This window comes from Typopeltis vanoorti, chromosome 2, assembly GCF_054136105.1.
Source record: "Typopeltis vanoorti isolate ZY-2024b chromosome 2, IOZ_Tvanoo_1.0, whole genome shotgun sequence".
In the NCBI taxonomy this organism is placed as follows: domain Eukaryota; kingdom Metazoa; phylum Arthropoda; class Arachnida; order Uropygi; family Thelyphonidae; genus Typopeltis; species Typopeltis vanoorti.
The window spans coordinates 111,957,395-111,984,035 of NC_143550.1; the positions used below are offsets into that span (position 1 = coordinate 111,957,395).

Genomic DNA, 26,641 nt, shown 5'->3' on the forward strand with positions numbered 1-26,641 from the left:
GAAAGTATAGATGAAGTCAAGAAATTTCAGATTGACCACTAGATGACATCAGTATAGTTAGTATAAAGTTTCTTTGCTTATATGTAGGCAGAGCAGAATGCCTACAGAATCGCCATTTATATCAAGGTTGTAGCTTGTGTTATTCAGTTGTAATACTTTATGGTCGATGACATGTTCTGTTTACAATTTCTGATCCTTCTTAACTTGGTCGGTCTCGACGCGCTGTCCCATGGAAAGACTTAGATTAAAATCGTGTAGGATGCGAAAAATCTTAAGTTTTTTTAACTGAAGTTGAATTAGTCGGTCTCGTAATGGCGACTGGGTTTATTTCCTCCCAAAAAAGTTTTTCATCCGGCTAGAGAGAGTACACGATAATATACATTTTTCCAGACAATATACATTTCAACGAGTAGCAGTAGGTCTAATATGATACTTTTCTTGTTCGTATGTTCATAAACGCCTACGAAGTGGTTAACTAAAGATTATTTTCTCCAACTGAGCACTGCTTTCTCTATTCAGTCATTTTTATTACAAAAAAAAAAAAAAAAATCCGATGTATTTGGCATCTTCATTACTGCCCCAGGTGCAAATATTTTCAACAATGACATGTGAGCAGTGGGATCACTATTAGTGCAAGAAGACAGCTTCCAATAGCAACTAAATGCCATTGTAGAAAAACACTAATACGACCAAGAAAAATTAAATTATGATCACACAGCGTACTGGCTCAACTAGCCATGAGTGTACATAAAGTCTACAAATGCTCTGTCCACAGAGATATTAAAGGCTGTACCCAGGTGGAGGAAAGCACCGAAAAATCGTCCGCATTTTATAACAACAAACCTAAAAGGCCTGAAACTAAAAGCCTTGATCAAACATTGTGGTATTTGTGTAATCAAGGAGGATTTCGAACGGTGTTCATTTACGATTTTTTGAAGAGTTTTCCGACTATTGCGTTAATAAAAAGAATAACTGCAGTAATAGCAGCGGATTTTTCGGAAGAATTGTAACTTTTATGACAAGAGAGATGAGTTAATACGAGATAATCTTCCGTTTCATATACCATCAGTGTAAGCACGCTATATGGACAGTCATTTAAATCCTTAAACTGACTATAATTATTTTCCATCCAAAGTTGATTAGAAACAGTCATCAAGTTTTTTTAATTGCAAATAGAAAAAAAAAATAAATAAATTCTGCCTCTTCCCCCCCCCCCCCTTTTCCACCGAAAAATTCAGTTCTCAAATGTGGTATATTGTGCACTATGAAATATTATGATTCTGTATAATCAGCTTCTCATAAGCCAAACTGATCAGTTCCACTTTCAGTAAATTTTTCGATTTTAGCACATGATTAGTACTTACATTTTCCAGAACCCAAACAACTAACCTACCTTAATTAATGTATAATATTTGTTTGTTCGTATATTTAAAGAACGATATTTAATAATATCGTAAATTTTTTTTTCTAAATTTTAAAAATGTTTACTTATTTAAACATTGTGAGACACAAAAAAAATTGCAACTTTTTTTCATGAACATCGATAAGAGAGATGCATTATTGTTTGGTATGCAATAAAAGATAATTCAGTCAGGAAAAAATTACAAAAAACATGGATTAATATTTAATTTGTATATCTGATATGTTTTTAATATTGCGATATGTGAAATAAAAATGCTGCGAAGATTTTTTTCAGTTTATACCTTGTAGGATTCGTTATACTAGTTTGAGTCTTTACCAATAACGCTGGGAAATATATATATATATATATATATAGAAGAGTTCAAAACCTATCTGAATACTATAACTTACCCGAGTCATTCCGAACATTCCTCTTGTTACTATGAGCATTTCTTTCTTATGTGAAATTCATTTAATTGGTTTAAACCAAAAACTGAAATTTTATTCAGTCTTCAAACGAAAATTGCCATTGCGTTTTGTTGTCCCTTTTATAAGCGAGTTTACTTTTAAATAAGCAGTCTGTCCAAGAAGTTTTCAGTTTCTACCTTTGAGAACCATCTGCTTGGGAGTTGGGGGAAACGCGTATTTTCTCCCCCATTACATTTGTGATGTACTCGATTTCTAGTTCGAAAACCATTACTGTCTCTTATCGAAGCCATAACGAAGGTAGTGCCTGCATCTTCTCTATCATTAAATTGCTAGATGCCGTTCTCTTCTGAAACAGCAGTGCTTTTCGTGAGATTGGGGAAATGGCAATACAGTATTTGTTATCGAATTTCTCTTGCCTTGAAGCCTTTGCTTCTTATATTGTAATTGTTGTTTTATATGTGTTTTACATTAAACGCAATTTCTATGTGTTCCAATAAACTTGCCTTTTATCGTTTCAGCTGAAGTCTGTAGTTTTATCATTACTAACAAGCACCATGGAGAAGTTCCGTTTATGGTACAGATTACAGACAAGTCCCGGGGAGAAGCAAAGCTAGTTGCTAAAAAAGAACTAAATTGTGAGAAGAGGAAAACATACAAATTCGATATCGCTGCTGCTGGCTGTGATGGACAGATTTCTGAAAAGTAAGTTTTTTATTTTATTTTTTTTTTTTTTTTTATAAATTGAAATGTTAGTAGATGTAGTCCACTGATTATTTTACCTTTTTTATCTGTAAGAAAAACTATGTTTTAAAGAATTGCTTTTATTATTTTAAAACTTCGCGTTTTAAAAGTTTAAATATTGATATATAGAATCTTAATAAAATTTAAAGTTAGTATTGATCATTTCCATTTAATCGATTTTGAGTCGTGTGCAATCTAGATTAGACTAGCTGGGCTAACTTGTAGTGCCAGTCCTCTCCCCCTTTCTCCCCACACACGCATCTCGAAAAAAAAAAACAACAACAACTAAATACTGAAGCCACCCGCCATCTATATAACTCCATGTGCTATTATAGAAGTTCGGAAAGTGTTCATTCCACTGCTATTAGATAGTGCTTCATATAGCTCTACCCAGGGACTGACATTTCAAATAGTCTAAGAATGGAAATTGGTTGCCTATCAGTCTTCAAAAAATTAGAAGTACACCCTTTGGGCAACGAAAGACGTTAGCGGATTTATTTTAATCTTTAGTGCACTTACCCAAGCTTTTCAGATGAAGACTAAAGACGCTTGTCTTTAGTCTTCATCTGAAAGGGCCGAATAATATATTATATAAATCCAAACGGGCCGAATAATATATTATATAAATAATTGTACCTTGGGGGGGGGGAAAGGAAGACATGAGGTCACATAGGTGATAAATAAATTTAACATGAAAAGAATAAGTTATATGTTAATATAATGTTTATGAAATTTAATTATATCATATTTATAATATTTAGATGAAACAGGTTGTAGCATGATTTCCTTTATCAACCTTTCCCCCCCCCCCTCATTACTTAATATTGATTTTATTTGTCAAAATATATTTAAACTATTGTTAAATTTTAAATTTCAGTATAAATTAGCCGGTCAGTTTGAAAGCAGCCGCGGGCAATTGCTTGTACATAACTGACTTAGAAGATACTGTCCTTTTAAGGAAATTTCATCTTCCTAGGACAGTATACCATATTGTAACAGAAGAATGTAAACATCGTCACTTGTTCACTCATGAATATGCTTTTCTTCCAAAATAAGTTGGCTTGGTTGGCCGAGTGGATAACATACCCATTCTCCAACCAACGGGTTGCGAGTTCGAGTCCCATCGTGAGCATGGGTATTTATAAAAGCCAAATCTGGACGAGCTTGTATAGCTCCTTGAGTTTAGAAGATTTGTCGCTTTTTTTTTTTAAATTGATCTACTGATGAAGACGGCTCTTCTTCTTTCTAGCGTTTGTCCCGCTTTAAGGCAGAGTATGCTCGTGTGCACTGCTTCCTCACCGCTCATTAGGTCAATATGTAACCAACATGACTGTCGCAATGATCGAGAAGCAATTTCCCTTACAGTCTAATGCTCTTGATTTATTCTTCTCTTGTTGATCTCTGTGACATGCCATGCAGATTAAAATACTGCGACTGCAGACATTGTATTCCTCCATTGGCTGCTCAAGAGCTTCCCTGTTATGTCGACTTTACATTTCTTTGTATTTGCCTTAAGTTTATCCTATAACCTCTTCTTCCTCTCTTGTTCTTTGATCCTCCCTTAGTTCCGAGAAAATCTGGGAAGTCAGCGTTGAGCATTCAAATGATGTGACCAATTCATCAAAGTTAGCGATGGATGATCATCCGCCCAATACTTGTGCAGCTAGCTTCAATAAGAACACTGATGTTAGTGCTCCTTTCTTTCCCCTGAATCTTAAGGATTATTCGAAAGCAACGTTGGTATTTTCTCAGGATTTTGTGCTCTGCAATATATGATCTTTCTGTTATCGCATTCCTATTTTATTACATGCAAGTGAATAGTTATACCAATATCGACTAAAAACTCGGCTGTTTGGAATATGCAAAGGAAAAAAAAAAACTATGTATATTTAGAATTTGATGTAAGTTTATGATAACGTATGATATAGTAGCACTGATTTGATCCAGTCCACATATTTGATAGAAGAAAAATTGTCTTAAACAAATACTACTGATGAAATGATCTTGTTTAGTAGAACAGAGGTAGAAGAGGTAAATGATGAATGAAGCGGTAGTTAGAATCTTTAGTTCGAGCGTATATGTTGATAATAGTTGTTACCGCTGTATTTTACCAGCTTTTTGAAGAGAATGCTGGAATTTTAGATGACATTTGAATTGAACCATGATCATGGACTTCTCCTTAAGAGCATAACGTAGATACCTAGTTTAGTAAGGGAAAGGATGAAATAAATCGGTAAGAGAGGATTCATTAATCGACCAGATTTTGTGTGTGTGTCCGTCCGTCCGACGGCATTAAAATAATAAGGAAAATTATTGAACTTTCTGCGAAGTTTTGTGGATTGATAATGTATACTGAATTTTGCATGTATGGTTCCTTTATTTTATGTGAAATAAACAGGAACAGAAGTGCGGAAGTTTTTCTCAAGTCATCATAAAAAGATGCTGATACTGGGGAGCTCTAGATTCCAAACTGCGAGCTGCGAGAAAATAACAGAGTTAAGTAAGTCTTGAGGTGTAGCGGAATTAGAGCAAGTTGCAAAAAATAGCCACGTCATTTGGAATGGGGAAGATGCGACTCAAAGTTCATTGAGCTTAGGTTTGTTTGAAATGCTAGCATGCAGAGTAAAATAATTTAAGAACTGAGACTTGTAGGTCTTGTCCAGACACTAATTTCAAGTAGAAACTGGACCTTCGTGGTGCCTTCTCATGTTTCTTTCTTTCCTTCGTAAGTGTCGCATTGACTTTGGAACTTCATGTGATGTATAGTGATTCTCGCTCGTTTTTTAGAGTATAGAGTGCAATGGGAAACATTGTGCGGAGGAATCAGATTAATGAAAAATAAAGTTAAGAATGATTGGGCTTCTTAGCTATATTTTAAGTGGGAGATGAATTTCACTGCCCGGTGTGAGACCACCGTACCGCTTATTGGAGGCCTCAAATGACTTCAGAAATGTTCCATGTTTGGTATCTAGATCAAATAGGATTTCCAAACTATGTAAAATAATATATTTAAAAAAATAATAAAAAAGCATGTTTTTTTTTTTTAAATGACAGTCCCACCAAATGGTTGTAAAACTATAGCATGTTAATATTGTAAGTGGGTAGGTGAGGAAATTCAAATATAATATACTTTCAAACTGCTTCAGGTCTCAACAAGGAGGAGGGTGGTAGTCTCACATTTTTTGGAGGAACTCATGTAAGGTATCTTCCGTATTCAAACGACATTACGCAGCTTTTCCGCCGTTTCCTCAAGTCTAACTATTTTAAAGTAAACAACGCAGTATATCAACAGTTGGAATGCTTAGCCATGGGCAGCCCCTGTCACCACCGTGTGCTGATCTGTTCATGGTAAAACTAGAAAATGACATCCTAGCAAAAATAACTCCGAAACCATCAATCTGGTGGAGATATGTTGACGATGTGTTCATCGTCTGGAAAGACACGGAAGATACCTTACATGAGTTCCTCCAAAAAATAAATTATTTTCATCATAAAATTAAGTTCACATTAGAATTAGAAAACATCAATTACCTTTTTTGGATGTACTAGTTAAAAAACAAGATAATAGACAAATCAAGCTCACAATCTATCGCAAACCTACAGACATCGGACGTTATCTTCATTTTACATCTAATCATCATTATGCATAGAAACTTAGCATCATACATATGCTAAAAAAACAGAGCAAAAAATATCACCACAGAAGAAAAAGATGTACTTGATGAGCTCTCACTTATATCAAAAACTCTATCCAAAAATAGTTATTCACAAAATATAATTCAAAAGATCTTCTATAGAAACAACCCCCAGCAACAACCTTCAGTGACACAGTACGCATCGTCATACCTTATGCAGGATCAGTCTCCATCAAAACAGCAAGAATCAAGGTTGCTTTTAAACCTATTTTAACTACACGGCACATGTTAAGATCTCCTAAGGACAGCATCGCTTTCTGCAAATACGCAGGAGTTTACAGCATACCATGTTCATGTCTGACTTACATAGGTCAAACTTCACGAAGCCTAGAAATCCGAAAGAAAGAACATGTCGGAGATGTCAATAATAACAGACACCTCAGGATTAGCACATAATTTCTCAATTTCAAACCGTTCCATAGATTGGGACAACAGCTCCATGCCATACATTGAAGAAAATTTCAGATGTAGAATCTTTAAAGAAGCTGCAGCGGTACTCCGGACAGGAGAAAACCTCAATAGAAACCAAGGCATAATATTAAGACATTTGGAAAAACTTAATAAATGCATTATGTTTAGCAGAACTCAATTACGCGAAAAATTATAAAACGCGTTTTAATAACACTGAAGTATTTATAACTATAAGTAATATATAACTTTAATAACTATAAGCGTTTTTTGGATCATGACCCACCTCAAAGATTTTGATGCCTCCTCTAGCATAAGAGTCAGCCAAGTTCTGAAAAAGTATAATATAAATAATGTACTTTAAATTAAAAAAAAGAACATAGGTAAAACTGTTTTTAATTTGACTTTCTTCAATGAATATAAATTTTATATTACGCTTTGTATATTATGAAGCATGAATCGAACTGAACTCGGGAAAATAAAATCCAAGTTAATGCGATCATGTTGAATAAAGTTCTAATAGACTCATCATTTTGCTTTTTGAGAGTTCTTGATACTGTATTTATGTTGACTGCTGTACTAGTGATGTTAGTTTTTTTTTCCCTCGGAAAGTCAGGATTTCAACATCGATAATTTATCGCCGATAATGGTCAGTTTTTTGAGTATATCGGTGATGAGGTGACGAATGCAACAGCATTTTCTAATTGCCCCCCCCCCCCAAATATTCAAATTGCTCACGTTGGGAAACACTGCTTTATGGGATGCAGCAGAGGAGTGGGATGCCGACTGCGTTAATTTGTCGTAACCCCCAATCAGGAGACTCTACTCCTAAGGGAGGATGGATAGGTTAAAGACGAAAGTATTATTTGTTTATTTTTACATAAAACCTACTCTGGAAACCATCTCCTACATGAAGCTATTCACAAACATGCTCACAGCATGATTCGAGCTGTCGTCCTGCTGGTTGGAGAGTGGATACGCGAAACACTCGGTCAACCAATTCAGCATAATTATCAAAATAACTTTGTTTTGGTTACTGATTTTAGAAATAAAATCTAGCTCGCGAAATTTGAGAATTCAAACTCGTGAACAAGCAGTCGACACAGGGGGGAAACTGCAGATAAGAGTATTACATTTGTCCGTCTCAAAAAGTTTGACGGACTTGATTACTCTCTCGAAAATCACCTTCTTTCAGAATGCGCTACTCTTAATCAATCACTCGGGATACTACATCAAATCCTCGAAACCGATCACCGTCACACGTAGACTGATTGTTGGCCGAACTCGTTACCCTAAAGCAAAGGCATCATCTTTATTGCTTGAGGGAGCTTTCGTAGCTCGTTCAAACGATTCCCTTAAGTTCGAAAGAGTTGAGTTCGAATCCTGTCTAAGATGCGAAGAACCTTTATGAATGCCTTTCAACTGAAATGAGCCGGTTTCATATGGAGGTGTTATGTTTTCTTTCCCTGGAAACTATGGTTTTTCATTCCGCAAAAGTGAAAAAACTGGCCTCATGGATTTAGTTGTTGCGGCCGTAATTCTTAATAACTTTGCCATTAACTAATTAATTAATGCGTTAACCTTAAAAATGCAAAACTGTTTCGAATCATGTTGAATAGCATTACGATATGTTATTGAACATTTTCTACCACTTGGTGTGTGTGTATTTACGGCACTTAACAGTTTTTATTATTCACATCACGTATACAAATTATACATATTATACTATTCAACTTGTATAATTATGACAATATTTCACAATACTATTCAATGCACAGTACAATATTACAAAATAAAATTCAAGTATTACTATCATATTCTATTGGTACTAACACTTATTTTGGCTACTAGTTTATTATGGTTAATAAAACGTTTTCTCATATATGCAAGTAGAATATAATATAATTCGGGTTTCATAGTTATGATAAATAACTGGTTTAGAGCAATGTAAGTTAGTAACCAGTATGGCCGTACCCATACTGGTTACTATAAAAGTAATTAGCTCAAAACAGACACTGAGAGTCCGGGGACCGCATCTAAGAGGGCTCCCTAACCAGTTATAATAATGTACATGTTGATATTTTAATACCTAATTGAATGAACCAATTTGTAAATCAGTACCTTAATTGGTTATGATATATGAGTTATAATGATCTCTTATACTATACGTTTTTGTAATAGATTTCACGGTTTGATATGAACACAGATGATTAAGAAAATAACTATTTATTAACTTAAAAGCTAATATTTCGCTGGTATTATATCCAGCATCTTCAGAGCACACAACATAAAGTTTGTTACAAATGCAAAACAACCACAATCCGGTGTAACAGTGAGGCTAGTAAAAGTAATTGCAGCGTGCAACACAAGACTAAAGTCCTAATATGGCGCCATCTAGGTTAAAAAAATCAAAAAAAAATCAAAGTTTTGAAATAGTAGTCCAAATGATAGTCTTAGAAAGTTTGAAAAAATGAAATAAAATAAAAGTAATAAATGTTAATTTGGTCTTAAGATGACTGTCTCCCAAATCTTTGGTAGATTTATACAGCCATACTTGTTAAGGTTTGGAGTATGTTTTAAGGCTTCTGTTTATTCCAGGAACAACCTCTCTGACTTGTAGAAGCTTCTGTGCATTACTTTTGTTTCTTTCCAATTGATCCTGTGTGCAGGGGTATCCAAAGCATGGTCTGCCAGACCCGACTTGCCATAGCGAAAGTGTCGGATATATTTTTTGTGTTCACTGAGGCGGATGTCCACAGTTCTTCCTGTCTGTCCGTAGTAGGCTTGATAGCAAGAACTGGGCACTTCATAGACTCCAGGATGTGATAAAGGAGTGCATTTGTCCTTAGGTGAACGGATGAAAGTTGCTAATTTTATATAAGGTTTAAATACTGTGCGTAGTTGGTGTTTGTTAAGCACCCTAGATATCTTATACTATACGTTTAAAGTAATTGTCAGCATTGTTTAATCTCATAAGGTAGTTCCTCAATCTTTTTCTGAATACATATTCTGAGATTATAGATTTAATTTCATTCGGAAGTTTATTATAGCTACTCGTCGCAATGTACTCGAAAGATTTATGAAAAATTTCTTTGTTAGCCTTAGGTACTTCCAGCGTGTTTCGACCGCAGCGCAATCCATAGTCTACATTATATACCAAGGAACTTTCAGTGTTTCTTTTTATATATAACAGACAACCATAGAGATATAGTTTCTGAAATGGTAGAATATTATGAACGATATACAGATCATTGGTTGAGTGTGCGAAGTCAGTAGTAGTTATGGTTCTAATTATTCTGTTTTGTATTCTTATTAATGGAAGCAGATTGTTATAATAGTCTTCACCCCAATAGCTAATGCCATATTGCAGTGAGGAATTTACCCAGTAACAGTATAAAAATCTTAAGAATGCTGCGTTTACAATGTTTTTTAACATAATATATTCTATTATTTAAATTAAGGGGATATTTGATCCCACATTGTTTTAAAACCGACAAGAAACTCAAAGATTGGAATCAGAGAGTTTTCATACAATAATATATTCTGTTAATTATGAACCTTGTTTACAGATTATGTATATTTACTTTGGAGAGAATGTAACGGTACTATTTTAGATATTTCACCCATATTACATACGCAAAAAATGTATGTAATATGGGTGAATGCTATTTTGTCAGATGTTATATCCTGTTCTTCTGTGAGAGAGAAAAAATAAAATAAAATAATGCACTTCCTTCCTCTATTCGTTTAGTGTTACAGTTCATCTCACAGTGGAAGACATGAACGAATTCGCACCAGAATTCCTACAAGAGTCTTACACCGTGGATGTGGATGAAGATCGTTTGTACGATCAGATAATTCAGGTAGAGGCTGATGACAATGACTGTTCGCCCAAGTTTAGCGATATATGCAAATTTGAGATACTAACACCTAATCAGCCATTCGTGATTGATGCTGAAGGTAAGTAGCATTAATTTATGAGTTCTTCATTTGTTTTTCTAAGTCGAAACTTCTTTCGATTTAAAATATGTATGCTATTAAAAAAGCACCTACGACATGTGTTTTTAAACTGGTAACCCACCGTGAAATGAATTTTTTTCATTGTATATATTTTTTCATTTTATTTTATTCGTTTTTTTTTTTTTTTTTTTTTTTTCCACATACAATCCTAGAAATTCTGTAAACAGTTTGCATACTTGCATACTTTGGGATTTATGTTTTCATTTTATTTTATTTGCTGATTTTATAATTTCTATCCTTTCATTTGGCAATAAAAATGGCCGCCTTTGATAATGACAGGCAATTAATTCTGTGTTTATCAGTACATATGTTCTCTGATTTTTCTTAAGTATAAAAAATCCTGCGCTAACTCACTTTTAGCTGAAAAATTCTTAACAGGTATTCTGTATGTCCTAGACGAGATTGAAGCCCAGGGCTTTCCAACTAGACGGCGTTGAACAAATGAATATTAACCAATAGAAACACCAGTTTTGCGAATAATCTGACATCTGGAAATTAGCAAATAAATTTTTTAACTACGGTATTCTTTTACTCTTTCAAAACTTATCTAATTAGTGCGAATGAAGAAGTTTGCTTAGGAAGTACTCCTAATTGAAATCCATAAATAATGCTGAGAATTAGGACACGAAATCATTGTTATATATATGACAGAAGTTTAGAGAATAAAATTATCGAATGTCTTACTACTTTAGGAGGAGCTAAATAGGTCATGGACTGAGAGCAAACTTTTGCCACCGGAGCGTTATAATCTCAGCATTACATTAAGCGAGAGGCATGTGGAAAATCTTTAGTCAAGTGGTTCTTTTTTCTTTAGCCTTCTTTGGAAACGTATACATTTGGAATGCTGCCAGATATTCAATACTTGTTCCTCGACTAGGCATGGTGATCTGGAACTCTTATTGTATACATACGCTTATATACTTGTATGTATACGATGGAATTGCAAAGAATGTTTTATCCCAAATTTATGACTGCAGATAAATATTCAGATTTCATAATATGTAAAGCGCTATCGTGTGTTTGACAATAAACTTAATTCGTTTTTAAGATTCATTATCGTGCGAGTGTTTGCCATAAGGAAGTGCCTCACTTATTTTGAACAGATGAGTTCGAAAATTTTTCTGATTTGTACTCGTAGTTCAGAAACAGAAAATGATCTTTTTTACAAATATGTGCAACGAAAGAAACTTTCTATTTTTTTTTTTTTTTCAGGCAATAAATGCAAATAAGAATTCCCAGTTTCTGTGTCTGTTTTCAACCATATGATAAGGATCAAAATCATCGCACAATATAATCATATTTTAATACAAAAATGCTTACTTTTATGTGATATCCATAACTGTTAATTAAATGATCAGAGGTTGCTCTTATTGAAATTATAACCAGGATAAGTTTTTGAAAGTTTGGGAATATTCAAGAGCCCTTTTTTTTTTTTTTTTCATTAGGTTATTTTCGATGGAGTTTAAAAAAGCAGCTATCGTTATAGCTTAATTTTCTCCTTACATTGTCACCATAGCATCTCCAGCCTAGTCGGTCCCATGGCATTTTTTTTTTTTTTGTTTTTAAATTTAAGAACAATTAACAGAATAATACGCTGATCTCATAGCCTGAGTTCCTTCGGCTGTAATTCACAACCCACCTCTTCTGTAGTCTATGCCCCACCTCCCATCTTGCGTCTTTCACCATTCTTTTCTCCTTTCTCTGTGTGGAGATGAAAAATGATGAGAGAAAAAAGATCACCTGTATTCGAAAGAAAATCTTTTGAATACAACTGATGGGAAAATAGTGATATCGCGAGAAATGCACTGTTCAACAAATCCTCTTGAGATAAAGGAGAAAAGCTTTCCAGATATCATATACTCGTGTATATTTGTTGTTTTGTTTTAAATAAATATTGTACATCTTACCGAATCCCGTGGTTTTGAAGACTTAAGAATAATAAGTCATAAAATTCATAGTTTTCTTTATTTTTCTCTCTCCTCGATTATTTTTAAAATTCAAATTCTATTAAATACTTCCGAAAGTTTTCAGGACAGTTCTGCTCGATTACATCTAAATTTTCTACGTTTGGTAAAAATAAGCATATATATATATATATATATATATATATATATATATATATATATATATATATATATATATATATATATATATATATATATATATATATATATATATATATATATAAAGAAGCGCGGCTGAATTTGATTCATCGTTTTTCTCATAAAGGCAAAATACATTACCACTTTAATGTTGTATGAATGAATAATTAAGAAATGACCTTACATGTTGGTTCTAGAATATCCTTTTTTTTTTCTTTTAAAAAAGTACGAACACAGATTGTTTTAACGTTGAAAAGCTTAATTTATAAGACATTTGCAAGGAGACTAATCTCTTATGGTCAGTTTTTAAACTAGGATGTTTAAAAACATCCTAGCTGCAAGGACGAAGAGGCGAGTAGCAACTTCAATAATTATTTTTGTTCTTGCTCGTTGATTGGAATAGATATTATTTCATGTTAATTAGAAAACTTTGGTCAGATTCCTTCATACAGGCATCTGCCAAGAATATGCGCTGTTTATTTCATCACAATTTAGCTATTTCATGTCGTGAATAAAACTTAATCAAAATAAATAAATAAAAAGCTTGGACTATTTTAGTAGCAAATAATTTGAATTATATCCTAATTTTAAGACTGAAATAAAATAAAAAGATTGGGTTCTGATCTTGACGACCGATGCGTTGATTATATTATAAAGTTTCATAGTCTACATGAAATTTTAAGCATATCTTGGGAGTAGAGAGAATAACACAATCACTTTGAAATGCAATCATGTCGTTGAAATTTGTATGGCTCATTTCGCGCAACTACAAAAATTTTCATATTCGAAAGGCTTCCCAAATGGATACTCGAGAGTGATGAGACCAAACATCCATAAGAGAGTTCATGCAAAAATGAGACTGGTGTAAGTTACCAGAGGTTTGAAGATTAATAATCAAACTTGGCTAACTAAAGTCATACTGCATACGACTGAATTATATGATAAGTTAATGAGGAATTGAACATGAACAAAAGGGTATATTCTAAAAGAGCGGAATTCAAATTTTATTTGGGAAGGTAGCTATAAACACGTCCTTTTAATTGCAGATATTGTGTATAAACCGAAGTGTGTTGTCATATCTAGAGAAAATAGCACTTTCATACAAACCTGGTTATGTTATACAGTTATGCATAATCGTACCGGAATGCTTCTCGTAATAGATAAATATGGAAAAATGTAACCTTAAGAGGAGAGGCGAGGGTTCTTTTCGACATTTTATACATTTACTAAGTTCAAATCTATTGTCATTCGGCCGCCCCCCCTCCTCTGTTTACGCCACTGTGGAATTAGAGTTCGTATCGTTAAACTCATGCAGCCTTCCACACCGTGCAAGCTATTTGCACACAACTTATTCCTCCCTTATCTTCCGACACTCACAACTTCGTTGCGTTATCGCGTGGTGGGTGAGAAATGAGCACTGCATCCGTGCAAGCAGATAAGCACAACGCAGTACGTGGGATCAGCTAGCGATTACTTCGGCCTCTCGCAGACTGCCGTAAAAGATGGAAGTTGGGAGGAAAGTGACTGAATTCGAAAACTGAAGAGGTGAAATATTTGTACTTTTTGTCAAAGCATATCACTAACCAGTGTGAAAAATGACGTCTGCAAGTTCGGTGATGGAATATAGCATTAGTATCAGCTACGGTGTGAAGTTTTTTTTTCCCCCTCCTTCACATGTGAATGGGCAGGCGGAGCGGATAAATAAAATCAAAAGGAATTGTTATTGTGACAAATCACCGTGAACAGCATTTCGTCTTTTTTTGATTGCTCAGAATTACTGGAGTGAATTGGCACTGCTATAAATTAGTCATATTTTTGAGCCAAATACTTCAGTAGGTATAACATTCCTTTATTCGCGTGCAGTGTTATTAATTTTGGAGACAAAAACTCAATTAAAATATATTTCTGAATGGTTTGTTTACTATAAAATTACACTTACACAACTGGAATGCACGATTTCTTGGGGGGGGGGGGGATATTGTACTTTTGATCACGTACAGATATATAAATAATTATAATTAATTTAGAAGTTAATATAAATTTTCTTTTGCTGCAACATAAAATTCATATATATATATATATTCAAAAAAGCATTTAATTGTGAAAGAAAGCTAAATATCGTGCATGTAATTAACATTCTGTATTAACAGATACATTTCAGTATTTTACAAATGATAACTTCTGATATGATATGATTAATAGGCCTATCGAGAGATTCCGGAGAGCGGTTTCATCTTTACAAAGCAGGAAATTAATAGCGACTGCGATATTAAGTATCATCATCTGTTTTTAGTAAATGGTTTAATATGCCACTAGATGTTTGTTTCGAAGTGAAATATCGAACTAAATTTAAGCTGGATAAAAGGAATCTTGTCATTTGAATCGAGTTCATTAATTAACAAAGCTAGTAAGTTGGAATGCAAAATTATGCACAACTCAGAATATTTATGAAATAAGGATTTTTATCTGCTCGCTTTGATTTATTTCATGTGAAATAATGCCCACTTGTCCTGTCAAATATTATATTTTCGTGTGGTTTATTAATTTAGAATTACATGAAATAAACTTTCTTTTTTACATCTGGTTCCCATCTGCACTGGCGGCATGACAATCTACTGTGTGCATCACTTGATTTGTGAAAAGTGATGAGGATTTGGACTCTTAATAAACAAATCCGTTATTATAGTTGATATTAAATTGTTATTAATTATCGCAAGACTAATTTTCTTTCTCACCAAAGCCGTCGTTAAGTTAAGCCGATTCCCTACAATTTTTAGGGAATCGGCCATATGTATCCATTATATTGTAGTTACATAAGCCTTCATAACTCAGGGCGTATAGACTTGAGCGAATCTGTCATCTCTGATAAAGGGGGAAAAATCATGTGTGTCCCCTTATTCCTGTCAGTGACCTGAATATTATCAGGATTATTCAATACGCTGGTTACTCCGCAGGGAATATAATCGAAGCGAGTATGTATCTGCAGCCAAGCGCAAAGACATTCATAGTGTACCCTAAATTATTATAACCTCCCTTTCTGCTAGTGTCATGTGCTCTTTATCTATTGATCTCGTCTTCATAACTTATCCTCTCACATTCATTACAGACAGTTAATTAATATCTTAATTAATGATCCGAAAATAGAGAGTAAGCATTGGCCGTGTGACAGATAAAACCAATAGAGACATCATTAAGGATTATGAGGTAATCATTTCCATTTGCTTGCTATTATCACCCAATTTTAATGCGTGTCAGAAGGTTATCTGTAAGTTGTCACTTAAATTGCTCTTTCAAAGCTGTCTAGTGTCATATAATTTAATGTTTTTAAATTTCTCCGTTATATTCTCTTTCAAAGGTTTTGTTTATTTAAGCTTTCTCTGGTCTAGAACATTTTCTGTTGCAAATATTTGCTTCGCATGAATTTTAACTTTTATGAAGTAAAAGTAGCAGTTATTCTTCTGCATCAAATCTGGCTTCTTTTTTACCCTCAGCTTTCTGAAACTAAACTAATATTCATTGCATTTGACAAAAAGTTGTCGCTAATAATTGTAATTACGAAATGTTTTTTTTTGTGAAAAGTGGAAATTTGGCTCATTAGCAGTTTTGTAATATAATTATTACTTTTAAAATTTTAATAGTAGTAGATTATACTGAGGCATTTATACGTTTATATATATATATATCTATCTATATATATATATATATATATATAGATAATCTATCTATTCTTCAGAAATCATATCTCGTTTGCACGAACCCATATATCTTTCACATATATTGTCGCACATACTGTTATTACTACAAATTATCATCTCAGAAATCGCTGATGAAGTGAATCTCTTGGAAAAAGTATTAAGTTTTGTAAAAAAATTGGTCCTATTTCACATGGGCTCATTTCGTACGAACTCCCATGCTATCTACGTTATGCATTTTGAATTCTAAAATGGCTAGTCCATCTTCAGCATTCACCGCATTCTTACGCGTATATTCTCCCCCATCGATTTGCAGAACGAACTTCCAGGCCTTACAGATTTTTTTCCATGACACGAGATGGCCGAAAATTTCCTTTATTGTACAGGGTGTCCCAAAATTCACGCACGATTTAAATTTAGCGCCATTTGTGCGGTAAAGTGTTGCCAACGAGAAAAAAAAAAAGACCGTGACAGCTGACAATTCAGGGTTATTAAAAATGGAGCGCTACACGAAAGAACAACGCATTTTCATTGTTGAGCAATATTTTAAAAATAATGAAGGTTTGGCAGCTACAGTTCTCAGTTTTCGTACAAAATATGGTCGGAATAGTGATTTAACTTAATCAATTGTGAAAAGATTAATTAAAAAATTCAAAGAAACTGGATCAATTAGTGATCTTATACACTCTGGCCGTCGTTCAACAGAAAACATCGAAGCAGTTCGTGAGAGTGTTGCTGAGAGTCCAGGAACATCAATTCAGCACCGTGGTCTTGAATTGGGCATTTCGAGAAGCTCTCTACAACGTATTCTCACGAAAGATTTGCATCTTTATGCTTACAAAGTTCAATTGACTCAAGAACTGAAGCCTACTGATCACACACAGCGAAGAGAGTTCGTTGAATGGATTATGGAACAACAACAAGTGGATGCTTATTTTTCGAACAAAATCATCTTCAGCGATGAGGCTCATTTTCATCTTGATGGCTTCGTTAATCGACAAAATTGTCGCATTTGGAGTTCAGAAAATCCACGAGTGATTGTTGAGAAACAAGTACATCCACAACGTGTCACTGTTTGGTGCGGATTTTGGGCTGGAGGCATCATCGGTCCACTCTTCTTCGAAAATGCGGCTGGTAAGGCAATAAAAGTTAATGGTGCTCGCTATCGCGACATGATAATCCAGTTTTTTGTGCCTAAATTGCAAGATATGGATGTGGACGATGTGGTTTCAACAAGACGGTGCCACATGCCATACAGCCCGAGAAGCAATTCAATTACTGCATGAGTCATTTCCTGGTCGTGTAATTTCCCGTTTTGGTGATCAGAATTGGCCCCCCAGATCATGTGACTTAAGGCCGTTGGATTTTTTTTCTTTGGGATTTTTTGAAGTCTAAGGTTTATGCCAACAAGCCCACGACCACCCACGCATTGAAGGAGGAAATTTAGCGCTGTATCAACGAAATTCAGCCACATTTATGCAAAACGGTCATGGAAAATTTCGACAAAAGAGTGCGTATGTGCCAGCAAAGCCGTGGAGGCCATTTACCTGATATGCTATTCCATGCATAACCCTATACTGTATACTTTATGAGTCAATAAGAAATTACAATTTTTAATTAAAAACCTGTGTTTTCTATCAAAATTACTTCTTGCGTGAATTTTGAGACACCCTGTATAAATAAATTGACGTGCTTTTATCATTTGGTATTCATGTTCTCTCCCACCTCTATACCACATTTGTTTCCAAGACGATTAACACGAATTAAATATATGCGCAGGCATAAAGTCCACGTTAGTGTATTATTATGAATTTGGCTTTTGTTAGTTAATCTGTTCTTATTACTCTCTCTCTCTCTCTCTCTCTCTGAGCATTTTATCTTCTAATTTCTACTATTATCCTCCAAGATATACATATAGATTTCTTATATATTGTGTTATAGTTTCTTTTCTTTGGCTGTATTTGGTGGAAATTTTAAACGGCGATGCTATTAATCGTTGCTAGCGTCACAATACGCCTGTCCCTCCTTACTCAGTCCTGAAAAATGCTTTGATGATCTCGCTTCTTATTGATCGTTTTAAATGCAATTTTCTTCAGTATTAAAAATTATCGCATTGATAATTTATATCACTAATTTGCCTTGCATCTTTTCGGCAGATTCTCAGTAACCTCCTTCGATACTTCACTTATGAAGAATTTCCACTTAATTCTTTTAAATTTATTCTTCTCTTAGGTAAAGTTTCGAATCCTTTTAAAATGCAATCATCCATCATATCTGATGAGGCTGTTCTAGTTTAGCATGTTTGCTACACGTTTGTTGCAACCCGAAATAAGGTTGTTTGAAAAAATCAGAGTGAGTCAGCTTGTACTAATCGTGCAGTCTGCTTCGTTGCTCATTTAACGCAGTTTTAGTTATTTTAATGTTATTTTGACAAAGGGAATTCTGTTTTCTCTAAAGGTGTTTTTGGAATGTTAAAATGGAAGACTGCATTCACCTTGCGTTTCTATAATCTTTCCTATAATTCATTTGCTCATGTGAATTTTACTTGCTAGCACTTGAATAAGGACAATTAAATTACATATGAGAGCTATGTCTGTAAGTGACAAGTGTAAATTTTACTGCTTGTATTGACTGTAAAATTAACACTACATCTTTCTAAACTGCACTGTTCCGTTAGCTGGGTTCAAATTTCGTCTAGCTCCGGGCACCCGTTATAGGATTTTTTCATCCCATAAAGGATGAAAATCCACAGAGGTGCTAATTATATCTGTTTTGAACAGATTAATAATTTCCTAATTAATTACTTAGTAATAATTTCCAAAATGTTAAATGTTTAATCTGGGTATACGTGAATAAACTTTATAAAATAAATCCAATTTGCACCAATTTTTGTTCTATAACAATTGGTTTTCCTAATTGTCACAATTTATGTCACTTAATTTTACACTTCTAGTTGTCAATTAAGGTGACTGATTTTTCTGCTTATATATTCTCTGTTGACTAGGAATTTTAAATATTCTTTTATCATAAATAAAGATCAGAACGATACTGCAAGAATATACGTTATACTTTAGCAAACTGTATTGCATTGTAAATGATGTAATTGGCATATAACTTTGCGCGTCCGACTGAAAAACTGCATTAAAACATCGATATTTGTTTGTCATTAGAAAAATATCAAAAAAAAAAAAAAAAAGATGCCCTTGGGTTTTTATCCACAGTAATAAAATGAATATAGAAAATTATATATATATATATATATATATATATATATATATATATTTTTTTTTTTTTTTTTTTTTTTTTTTTCCATCTATAGATTATTGAAGTATAGTGCATCAGGTAGTTGTTCCTTGTTGCCCATAACTTTGGTCTTGCATAGTATCAGTGTGAGGTACAGATTTAATGATGCTTTTAATTTCATGTTGTACAAAGCATCACAGGAATAGTATCCTTATTATTTCCGAACTCCTCTTTATTCATCTTTAGTCTTTTTAATCTTCTCTTCTAGCTCAATCCTTGCGTCCTTTTTTTTTTTTTTTGTAGATTTTGCACAAAGGATCGCAACTAATATGGTTTAAATTTAAAACATGCTTGACGTTATTACCAGAACACGTCGACCATGCTTAGGTGAGGGTAGCAAGGCTTTGTTTAAATCATTTAGCATCTTGATTTTAAATTTGCTGGCGCAGTACATTCCCAAGACAATAGAAGCACCATCTTCCATTAGTATAATTTGGGTCATTTCCCTCATTACCGTAATGTCCTAATGGATTGAAAAGCAATCTGTTAAATGGGGTTTATATATATCAGTGCTTTTAAGTTTGTGATAAAAGTCTGAAAATATAAATTCCCTTGTCTAGTTTGATGCCGTCCCACATTTACATAGAACTCGCTCAGCATTCTTAAGGAACTTGTTTTGCTGTTTCTTTTGTTAGAATTTTCTGGTATAATTGGAACCACGCTTTACTGTAGATGAATACTGCATCATTGTATAATTCTTCTTCTTGGCCTAAGCACACTTGCAATGATTGGTTACCTAGTTAAAAAATTACTTATCCAACGAGGTTTTATATGCTCGATTGCGATGCTTTAAAAAGAATTATAATGATAGTAGAAAAGTTAGTCGATTTTATTGTTAGAATTTAAATAATTTTCTCGCATCTATCTGTTGAAATTTTTCTTCATTGAGTGAATCCTTTAGTAGATAGTGTCAAGAAGTAATGAGCTATTCTTCCCTCTCTTTTTAAAAATAGTTGATTTGAGTGTTCTCCTCTTATAAAGAATTGGAAGTTGAGAATATGAAAAATGATATGGACTCATATGGTATCTCTCAACTTGGAGATTATGGAACGACAAGAAAATGCTCAAGGCAGATCACTGGCCGGCAGCGAAATATTCAAACTTGGAACAGATAAGATTCCTTATTCGTTCTGTCGTTGTGAATGTGCAGGAGAAGAAACACTTCGACCATGCCCGTTTTTAAAGTACAGAATTTCAGAGAGCTGTTTATATTCTTTTCTGTAAAATTCAATAAATAGGTCCTAGATAAATAAGGATTTATGCTGAAAAATCTACGCGCGCGCGCACACACACACACATCGTGAACGGTGCTATAGGTAGGGAACATTATTAATGCTATAATTTGTGTTTAAAGCGACGAAATCAGCTTGACTGATTGTCCATTGTTATTTTCGGATCGTTCAAAAATTCCAGATCAGATAGTGGTCGCATTACCGATACTAACGACTAACTGTTGATAATTATCACCTCAAAAATATTATAACCGTTTATTAATTATGAAATTTCTACTTTTCAGTTTTTTTTCCTCCTTTATAAAGAAAATAATTATGGAAGAAAAGCATGAAAAATAATTAAGTTGACTTGTGATAAAAGAAAAAAAAAAGTTTGGTTCTCATTCGCTTATGGATATTCTTAAGCTAGTATTACAAGACGTCATTAGAAACAAAATTGTGGATTAGTTTGAAATAAGGCTATTATTTTGATATCATCCCATCTACTTCCCTCTTTTTTGGACTCGATTTAAAAAAAAAAACTTCCTAGTATAGAGTAGCATTCTTTCATTGCGTCTGCAGATGTTATTGCTTTCTTCAGGTATGCTTTAAGCTTCAACGCTATGTTTGAATTAGTACCATTTTCTAGACGGTAATGGTAGAGGGACACAAATGATAGCTATCTTTTAGAACGCGTCCGTGTATGATCTTCGCTTTCAGGGGAGTGATCAAAATGAATGGACCCGGTTAAAGCTTAAGTTGTCTTATATATCAGCTTCCCTCCCCTCTTTTTTTATTATTACGTTTTTTCTTTGTTTTATTTGTATTCATCAAAATAAATCAGATTTTCTGTATCCTAAATGCCTTAATTGGAAGTTTCACATAATCTGTTTTTTAACGACATACCAGGATCTTAGGTTTTTTTTTTTTTTTTTTTTTTTTTTAACTGATAAACTGTTTATCATTGAATCGAATAAAACACGTATAGAACAGTTTATGTAATCTCAGTTTAATGCATTCTATTTTCTTTGAGGAAACGGTAATGGATTTATATGTTTTGGTTTTTTTCATAGTCATTTAATTCAAATTTCTGCATTGCCGTTTCATTTTTTTTTTTTTTTATCTTTGCGATGTTAATAAACAGAATTGGAATTTTTGGATCCTACCAGAAAATTCGAACATCAAGAAGCAAGTGAAATGTTAAGATTCTTCCAAATCAAATTTAAATGTAGTGGTATCATACTGATTCTTTTTGTTCTAATAACATTATGACGTTTTACCAGAAAAACTGGTAAACATTCCCAATTATGTTTTTGAAAGTGAATAACATAAACTTTGAAATCCCACTGACAATTCTTAATTTGAATGTAAAGAAAGACATTTACGGTCTTCAAACTTGCTGCGGTAATCGCCAATGATGTTCAAGATTGTCTTAGTGTCCGTTTACTTTTATAAATAGCCATTCCTAGAATACTTGCAAAAGGAATGAACCGGGAAAGGTTGGTGAAATCAGTGGAGAAAAGTTTTATTCAGTTATTTTTATAAATGTTTCGTCTACACTAGGCATAGGATTAATTTTATGTACATTTATACTGTGTAATAGATATCAGAGACGCCTCTCCGAGGGAAGAGGGTGAAGGGGACAGCTTTCATAATAGCGTTGTATGATTAGATGATTACCGTGATGAAATCAAGACCACTGTTGCCCATTTTCCAGAAGAATCTGCTTTTTGGCTGGGAGGACCCTAAATGTTTCAGTGATATCGAATCCCATCAAAAATGAGGAACATTTTAAACCTTTTCAGCAATCTAGTTGTTCTCAGACGGACAGAGCAAGGATGTATTTTATATCTCGAAAACTCCGTTTTTCCAAAATTGGTAGCTCGCCTGGTGACAACTAATTGATTATGATGATTATGTATCCTCATTAATCCACACAATTCACTCTAGTGGATTGTGTGGAATAAGGAGGGGACTCTAGTGGGGCCAATATTGAATTATAGCTCGAATATTGTCACCCAGATTTTTTTATTTTTTTTTTGTGAACGCCAAGAAAAACAAGGATACTCAGAAAATCTGTGTGTGTGTGCGGGCGCGCAGATCATATTCACTAGCTGACCAATCGGATAACAAAAGTAGTTCATAAGGAATTCATTTTTTACTCTTAGTTAAAATATCTCGAATGGGTTTCACCAATGAGTTATAAAAGCAGAGAATTTGAGTAGCTTTAAGAAAGAATTAGAGACTTATGATGGATAAAAGAAGTTTAATTAATATAGATTTCTATATAGCGATGTTGAAATGCTATGCTATATGTATGTGAAAAAATGGTAAAACTAAGCTAAGCATGCACGCGCGGGGGCAATGCCAAAGGAAAAAAAAAATAGCATTATGGTTTAGCCTTCCTTCCTTTCCGTTTTATGGTACAGTAGCCGTGCCGTGAGTCCCCTTTTACAAGGCGGTACGGCACCATCTAGTCCCCCCTAATTTTATCCGAAACCAGCATAGGCTGACGAATCAGGCCTATGGCTGGGTTGGTATTCCTGACTGTAATCCGTGTGTGTTCATGAGACCGGTTTGCCTGCTTGCGGGATGAAAAACCCCAGATAAACTGGCCGAAAAAACCCTGCTGTAAACGTCCAAGACCGGCTAACTTGGCTATGGCTGAGGAAGATCCTTGCCCCTCGCGTCGTCGACGGGAATCGAACCTAGGACACTCCTTCCCCTGGCATATGGTTGCGAAGCACAAAGCCACTAAGCTAGCCGCGCAGACATGGTTTAGCTCATTTATGCAGACTGACAATTGTATAGTTATTTCGTTTTGTAGATGGTATTTATCTCACATTCATATATTCCACTTCGAAATGTTTGGGCAGTAATATTTACATGTAACCACGTTTGGATAGAGTGAAGAAATTGGATAACGCGTGGAGTTCATGATGTTGCCATCCTAGATATACTTGTTATAAATTTTCCACCAGGAGACTAAACAAACCAACAAACAAAAGTGGTACACTCATATTCTTCGTCCGATGGTTATATACTCTGCTGCATTCCTGTTAATGTCTGTTATAAAGTCATAAGGCATTTCTCGAGGGGGGGGGGGGGAAGACGACTGCCTGGAATGAAATCGGTTCGATCCCAGGTTTTTCCGCAGAGACCGCGTCTTGTCTCATAAGGGATTTTGTTTCGGAAGAAAAGAACACGAAACCGTGCGCTGCAGAATAAACAGTTTAAGACGAGATGGGATTTAGCAGACTTACCTGCAGAAAACTTTCTGTTACGTGTATTGCAACTATTGTTAGAAAATAATCTGTTAGGAAAGTCTTTCCGTCCCCAGTGCAGTATTTACATCCCGAAATTTTCTCTTATTACTGAACATATCAAAGATAACATTTTTCGTGGCTATTCTTCGAATCAGTAAAATGGTATTAATAATTGGGTTCAGTTATCAGGCTTACTAAATCTAACCGAATGAATATTTGAGAGCATATATAATTAATTATCTGAGTTGAATTCTGAAATCCATCGTAGAACATCTAGAAATAATTTTAAAAAATTATCGTCGTTATCAAAGTATATTTTAAGTTCTGGCCATTGGACAGACTTGTTCTGTGTTATCTCCTTAGATGATATCCTGTCATAAAATCTCATTTCTGTCACTAGCAAAATTTTGCTTGTATCACTGTATCAGCAGTATGTTTTCGTTGCGATTCAGATTCTCTTCATACACCTTTAATTGACTCTTTCGTCGGCAGTTTTGCATACCGGCTTCATGTTAAAGCTTAGTGGTGGTTGGAGACGACGCAAGATACTGTTATTTACCTGACAGCTGTCACTTAAACTACAGAAATGTCTTCAAAAATAATATAACCAAAATTGTCTCTTAAGCCATGACTAGCGCAATGTTCATGTTCCGATACAAAATTTGTCGGATGGCAAGACTAATGGTCTGTGACCACGAATATTATGCTGTCGTTTATTTCAGACTGCTGAACTTGATCTCTTTGGTATTCGCTTGCATCTGTGGACGATATAAATGTCCTAATTCATCGCAGATGTCTAGTGATTATAAAATTGTCAAGAAGGAAGAACAATATATTGTGCTTCCTTCCGCTGAGCAGCAAAGGGATTGTAATTTATTCCACGTTGACTCGCTGGCATGATGAAAATAGCTCATGTCTCCTCATCTCTTCATGAGTGCAGATTTTGGGTACCCTGTTGTGGTTAACAGTGGGCTTAAATCAAGTAAGTGTGTATTCATTGCACGTGCTGTTGAAAGCGATAACACTTGATGTTTGTAAGAGAGACCGTGCGGATTACATACCAACTAGTTCTGCTGATGATCAAATTTAAACTGTCTTTCTTTTGGTCAGCCTGGTTTAGACAAAGGGGAAAGATTAAACAGAAATTCTTCTGCTTTATTTTAAAATTTTTCTATGAAAGCGGGACCCTTCAGTTAAGGTGCATTTTTTGCCTGTGTACCTGATTAGCAAAGAAAGGACTGCAGTTGGATCTAGACGTTAAAATACTTATGTGGTTCAGTTTTATTGACAAACGATTCGTACTGATGTTAATAATTTCATACCGACTGGGTGGAACTGAATAGCGAAATTTATTTAGGATCCATGTTCAAATTCGTAGAGTCATTTCAATTTTGGTTTCAATCTGACCGTTTGTGGTAGCAAAATAAAATTGTCTAGATTACATAAGCCCGGTAAATTTTAATAAAATATACGAGTTTGAAGACACTGCTCGATAGAATTCTTGCAGAAACAAAAATGTCGACTGTCGAAAAATTTACTGCATTTATTTACTATGCATACAACCGTTAGTGAGGGAATCCTAATGCTCATTTAGCGTAATGGTGTGTAGATCGGTAGACAATAATTTTCGTTTTTAAGCCAGTTCTGCGTTCACGATTACTTGTTGAAAGTTTTTTTTTTTGTCGTTATAATTCCGTTTTTCTTGAAAATCAGTACGAAATGATCGTGTGTTTTTTTTTTTTTATTATTTATTTATTCTCAAAACGGTTCGAAATGGCAGTAACTCAAAACTTTATACCTGTGCCGAAGAATACTTCAGTGCAGTAGTTTTGTTGAACTAGTCCTAGTTTCATTGTTCGGAAAAAAAAATCCTTTTTATAATTCCATTTTATTGGGAAAACAATTTAAGAGGATGAGAAGTATCTCTAAAAAAGAACTGAATGCCTAGAAATCGGAGGATTTTCGGATAAAACGAATTTATCAGTTTACAAATATCACAAGGCGAGGACAAGGATGCTCATTTTCATCTGGATTCTCTCCTGAAAACCTGATACATGACTTTTTTGTGTGCATTTTTTAAATTTTCATACATATAAAGTATGCAAGTAATTATATTTTGATTGCTTATCTTCACTTTGCAAATACATAATTCTATAATTGACAGTTGCTTTATTTTATTTTATATATTTTTATCATTGAGCTATACTTAGTTAAGCTTGTTTTGTCATACTTGTGACGAAGAGCTTTTTTTTTTGGGGGTCCATTTTTGAACTCTTGAGCTCGTGTTTAGTATTAGTCTCCCTGCTTTAATCCTATTGTAAAATTCTTATTCACTACTGTTGTTGTTATCAGCAGTAACCAAATTAATTATCC

General features: G+C 34.2%; 1 protein-coding gene across 1 annotated transcript in view; it reads left to right on the forward strand.

The window, feature by feature from the left end:
- The window catches only part of Cals (calsyntenin 1), a 365,963-nt gene that overhangs the window by 215,376 nt on the left and 123,946 nt on the right, over positions 1 to 26,641 (forward strand). The window contains exons 3-4 of the mRNA XM_090412738.1: positions 2,349 to 2,532; positions 10,426 to 10,634. Of these exons, the coding sequence (XP_090268864.1) occupies positions 2,349 to 2,532; positions 10,426 to 10,634 (393 nt within the window). The remainder of the gene's footprint in view (positions 1 to 2,348; positions 2,533 to 10,425; positions 10,635 to 26,641) is intronic.